Here is a 5,901-nt window from a genome sequence, read left to right as displayed (position 1 = left end):
GCTGTGAGTGGCCTGTGCTGCCACCCATAGCATAGTGTCATCTGGGCTGGGCTGCTGCTAAGGACTATGTCTGGGTCTCTGGCCCTACAGCAACCAGGGTCCTGTTAACACCAAGGTCCAGGGGGGTGAAGAGGTGTTGAAGAGAGGAGGGGAAGATGAGAGTGAGGTGGGTTTTTTTGTTTGCTTTTTGTTGTTTTCAATTAAAAATTGGGGGGAGGTGTTTTCTTTTGGGAGGATATAGAGGAACTGTGAGGTGAGCAGGATTTGTGAAATTCCCAAAGAATCAATAAAGAATTATGTGATAAAGGGGGAGAAGTGAGTAGGGCTGTGGAGATAGTGTGTGTTTATGTGTGTATATATAAATGTATATTTCAGTGGTGAATACTTGTCTATAAGAAGGCCTTGGGCTCCATCCCCAGCACAGAAGAGCGGTGCTTGACTTCAGTTACATTTGAGTTAGTGTGGTGGACAAGGGTCATAGTAAGTCCTATAGAGTATGTGTGACAATAAGTTAATGTAGCTATGGCATTTTGGCAGCAGGATCACCAAGTGAAAGTCATCTAGGAAGATTTGTAAAAGTTGTAAAAGACAAGTGTCTTGAACGTGACTTACTCATTACAGAAAAATAGGCAGTCAGGTTTTTTGTTTTGTTTTTTTGAATGTACAGTTTATTGTTCACACATTACATCCCAGAGAAAAGGAAACAGCTCACAGCAAATGAATCTTAACCTAACAGTCTAGCTCCAAGTGATGCCTCTATATCTAGAGGCAGAGTTAACTCGCTTGGACTTTGGTAGGGATGGCACAAGTCAGCTAGGATGCCAGATACTCAACATTCACCAGGGTCAGAGGCAGGAGAGCCTGGTGGAACACACATTCCCTAGAAGGGTCCCCTTGTTTTATGTGATTCTTGTGCACTGAGGTATGTTGGAGACCAGTACCCGATGAGTTTGTCTCTTCCTGCAAATTTTCTGTCCCTGCTTCTGATTGATGTGGGTTTTGCTGACCACACAAGGGAGCTTGATTCTCTGATTTGAGCATGGTCTGATAGCAGGATGCTGAGCAGGAGAGCGCCCCCCCCCTTTTTTTTTAATTTAAATTACTACTATGACTGTGTGGGTATGTGGAGAAGACACCTTCACATGGGCTTCAGAGATGGAAATCCAGGTCACCAGGCTTAGGTAGCAAGTGCCTTTACCCCCTGAACCATCATTCCAGCCACATTCAGCCTTTTAAAAATAAAGACTGTTAATGAGGGAGAGGGAGTTTTGTTTGCCCAAGAATAGTGTGCCAGAACATGTGAAAAAAATCTTCTTTCTAGTTAAAAATAAATAAATAAAAAGAACCACCAAGAAAAAAATAATAGTGGGCCGGGTAACTGGGTTTTCCCTTTCCAGCCTTGGCTCTGTCACTGATTTACTGACTTAGAAAAGTCATTCTTTGAGGCAGCTTTTAGGTTTTTGTTTTGGAAATAATATTGCTGTTGTAACCCATATTGGCCTTGACTGTTTTATTCTGCTCAAGTATTGAGATTGCAGATGTGCTATACTAGGCCTAGCTATCCATTGAGAGAATTGAAGATTATGGCCTGTATTTGACCTTCTAGTTTAAGCATTCCTGGGTTCTGACTTGCTATCAAGTGAAAGGCCTGGAGTTTTTTTGCTTCCATGATTTAGCTACTATTAGAACAGCTGCCCATTTACTTTAGAATCTTCCTCGACGTGACCGGGTTTAAAACTGTGAGCCCTTGGTTGGTGGTAGTGATTTGGTTTTTGTTGTTTATTTTAGAGTCTCAGGTAGCCTATTACATTTTGAGAATAAGGACTTCAAACTTAGGACTTTAAATAAATGGAACAATTTGTTAAGATTCCATAAAAAGTTGATTATTTCAATGCAAGTAAAATTATTAGTAGTTGGTACCTCGGATGATGCAAGAATAATCTTATTCCACCAACCTGCTTTCATCAGTCATGTAGGTAGAGCCACACTACATTCTCCCAGTGCTGCTTTGTTCAAAATATAGTGGTCCCTTAAAGCTGTCACAAGTGAGTTATCTAATAATACTGTCAAGTAAATGAGGACCAATTTGTAATTATTTGTATGGTGTTTCTATAATCTTCATTGTCATTAAAATATGAAGCAAGGGGCCAAGGTGGTTATTCATTCTGTAAAGTGCTTTGCTATGCAAACATGAGGGCCTGAGTTCTAATCTCCAGTCCCCATGTAAACAAGTCAAATTTGGAGTTATGTGCCTGCAACCTAGTGCATCTGTAATGCAGGTTCAGTCTAGCAATCTCTGGTTTTGATGAGACCATGTCTCATAAAATAAGGTGGAGAAGCAATTGAAAAAGACAGTTCACCGTCAACCTCCAGTAACCCCCCCCCAACATTTTCTGTCAAGTTCTTTGATTATATATATAATTAACATCAGTTCATAAAAAATACACTTGTATATTTCTTCTAATGTGAAGGATGTGAAAGATGCAGATGAAAGGGAATGGGTGCTAGTAAGAAGTAATGGAAGAAATAAACTAGAATGCTAAATTGTCCTTCTGAAAGTACACATGGGAAGAAGGGCAGCATTGTTTATGACCGTCCTTTATTTCCAATAACCATTCTATTGCTTGTAGTCTGGTGCTGGAGAGGGACAGTGAGTGTGTTTAAACAGATCTCTGATATATTTTTCTCTCCCTTTTCTCTCTCTCAGGAGTTAGAGGCAGCTCTTCACAGAGATGATTCGGAGTTTATCAGTGATCTGATTGCCTGCCTGCTTCAGGGCTGCTATCAACGAAGGGATATCACGTGAGTAATGCTGGTTTTAATATTTCTTGCATAGGGAATGTGTGGTGGCTCCACTCTCCTGTGACAAACAAGAACCCGGTAAGGCCAGTACGTAACAGTGTATGCAGACTTTATCTGCAAATGCATTCACAGCCCTTATGTTTGTTCATTCTATTTTAATTCTTGAGTTTATTTTATGTTTACCAACAAATGTCACCCTGTTACACTAGCTACTTTGCAAAATTTCTTCTCTTGTTTATTATTTTTATTTTGGCTTGTCTCATTGGTAAAATACTGCCTAACAAATTAAAATCAGATCTTATTATATTCCTGGGGCCTTCAAATCTTCAAAACTAGTACAGTGACAGTTCAAATCTTCAAAAATCTTCAAAACTAGTACAGTTCCTTTCTGCTGTAACTGCCAAGCAGACAGCTCTTTGCCTTTGAGACATGTAGAATTTTGGAGTAGATGTTATCTGTGTGACAAATACAGAGCTCCCCAGTAAGAGCTCTTCTGTGAGCTTTATTTTGAGACTGGGTCTCTCTGTGTTGCACAGCCTGGAATAGAACTCCTGAGCTCATGAGATTTCCCTGCTTCAGCGTCTCAGGTTATCTGCTGAGCTATAGGCATGGATCATCCAGATTTTCTTTGCTTTGATCCAAGTTGAAACAAAATAGGACAAATTCAACCAAAAAGCCAGTTACTCTGCTGTCCTAGTCTCTTGGCCCTTTGAAACCATGGAGTTCAGTTTGTGTTTTTTAAATAGTTAGAGGTGGCTGGAAAGGTGGGTCAGTGCTTAAGAGCACATACTGCTATTAAGGATGCAAGTTTGTGTGGCATACAACCTCTTGTGACACTTGGTTCAAGAACGCCGATGCCCTCTTCTGGCCTATGTGGGCATGTGCACCGACATCCACATAAATACATAATTTGAAAATATAATTTTATTATTTTTATTTTAAAAATGGTGTGTTGCATCATTTTGTTATAGTGAATCCAGTGTGCTAGGTTGGTAAGCTAGGCCTGATGTTAATGTTCAAGGAAATGTCCATATTGGCTGAGAGAGGTAGACAGTGGTGTGTTATTTATGGTGTCAGTCTGGGAGTTATTGGCCTGACCTTGAACTTCTTGGCTAGCCAAGGCTGGTCCTGAACTTGATTGTCCTGCTCCACCTCTCTAGTTCAGGGATGATATGAGTGCTGGATTTACAGACATGTGATACCACACCTAGCTTTGTCATCCTGAGTATAGTTTTCTGGCTTTCCATGTCAGCCTGTGTCACAGATATATTTTAGTGATATCCACAAATGTGCTATACTGACTTGGTGAAATTTTGTAGATTAGTAAGCTGGAGAGTTACTTCTTGAACTCAGGAGTGACGTTGCTAGCTCGTGTGTGGAAGTCAGGTTTACTCTGTCTCAGGCATTGTTGGAAAATTTCTGTTTGGGACGTGTGCTAAGATCAGCTGTTCTGCTCTGGCCATGCTAAACACATTCTCTATACTTCTAGCCCTAAAACCACTGGCTCTTGTCTCCATAGTAGTCCATAGGTTTAAGAGGAATGCTTTATATTTTTGTAATGCCCATCTTGAATAAAGTAGGTGTGGATAGTAGTTTAAATCCCACACTTAATGCATACATGATAAATTGTGTGTTGGTTTGGTCGGAGATGAAAATGAATGAACATTACCACCACCTCCTCCTCTTCCTCACTGTGGCACTGGCCAACCTCAAACTGTGTTCATTCCACCTGCCTTTGCTTCCCAAGTGGTGGGATTAAAAGGCATGCTCTACCACTTCCAGTATAAAATTTATTCATTTTTAAAACACCTTGTATATGGTTTTCCATTTTTATATCTACAGTTATGTTTATTGTAGCAATAATTTTTCTTGTAACCACCTTTTCTCTAAATGTGATTTGATTATCAGATAACCCCAGTCTATTAGGTAGACATTTTGTCTAACTTTTAACTGTGAGTAGCTTTATACTAAATTCACTAGGTGTTGTTCAAATGCCCACTTAAAATTTGTTAATGGGACGGATGCAGTTATTGCTTACTGGTTAAGAGCATTGGATGTTCTTCCAGAAGACCCAGGTTTGATTCCCCGCATCCACAGTGGATCACAGGTGTCTTTAACTCCCAATTCTAGGGGATTTGATTCCCTCTTGTGGCCTCCTCAGGCATTAGGCATGCACTTAGTGCAGAGACACACATGCAGGTAAAACAGAAACACACATAAAGAAAAGTAAACAAAACGTTTCTATAAAGACTTTGTTAACAAATCAGCAGAGTGCCCCCCCCCCTCCCATAACAGAAGTGGCTCTGTTTTCTTTTTGAACTGACTTTAAACCATGAGGGTTTCTCACTAATTTCCATTAGCTCTGAACAAAAATGTATTTTAGACCTATTAGTGGTCTAAGCAGAATACTTCACTGGCTTTCCTGGAATGTACAATTTTATGCTGGGATGAGGACAGGGGATCTGCCTTCTGGGTGCTGAGATTATCATCTCATATAACTAAGATGAACTTTCTGAAGACCACAGTGGAACCTAGTGAGACTCTAGTCTAATTAGATTGATTTTGTTTAGAAATCCTGTCATAAAAGATAAAGCCTTGGTTCAAAAGTTTTCAGGTCACATCTGTAATTGTCCAGGAGTTCCAGTCCAGCTTCCTGCCTCAAGATGAGGAAGGATGTTCAGGAATTTGTTTATTGCTAAGTGTTGTTTTTAAAACTTGAATAGCTCAGTGATAGAGCACTCACCTATCATTTTGGAGTCTTGGATTTGATCTCTGTCACGGGTGAGGGCACTACTGAAAAATGATTCTTCAAAGGATTGTGTGGGTGGTTGTTGGGTGAGGATGATCCACATAACCCTATAAATACTTGAGTGTAGTAGAATCTACTGGTGGAACTGTTAGGACAACAATGCTACAGTTGTGTAGCCTCTCTAGAAATCAGCTCTTGTCATTGGAGTAAGCAGATATATTGGCCCCTCCTAGACTCCTAGCAGTTGAGCATTCCACATAGATAAGGTTGCACAAATAAAGCACTCTACAGAAATATTATTACCCATGATTTAGTTTTGTAAATACAAAATGTGGAAAACTAGAATATGG

The 5,901-nt window shown here is 40.1% G+C and overlaps 1 protein-coding gene across 3 annotated transcripts in view; it reads left to right on the top strand.

Moving 5' to 3' along the window:
• LOC100757228 (cat eye syndrome critical region protein 2 homolog) overlaps positions 1-5,901 on the top strand; it is a 108,137-nt gene that overhangs the window by 54,369 nt on the left and 47,867 nt on the right. For all 3 annotated transcript variants that reach the window (XM_035448870.1, XM_027429315.2, XM_027429316.2), the window contains exon 2: positions 2,708-2,802. In XM_035448870.1, the coding sequence (XP_035304761.1) occupies positions 2,708-2,802 (95 nt within the window). The remainder of the gene's footprint in view (positions 1-2,707; positions 2,803-5,901) is intronic.

Source organism: Cricetulus griseus, chromosome 8 (genome assembly GCF_003668045.3).
Source record: "Cricetulus griseus strain 17A/GY chromosome 8, alternate assembly CriGri-PICRH-1.0, whole genome shotgun sequence".
Taxonomy (NCBI): Eukaryota; Metazoa; Chordata; class Mammalia; order Rodentia; family Cricetidae; genus Cricetulus; species Cricetulus griseus.
The sequence above is the reverse complement of the archived record's forward strand: the minus strand, read 5'-3'. Positions and strand labels throughout refer to the sequence as shown.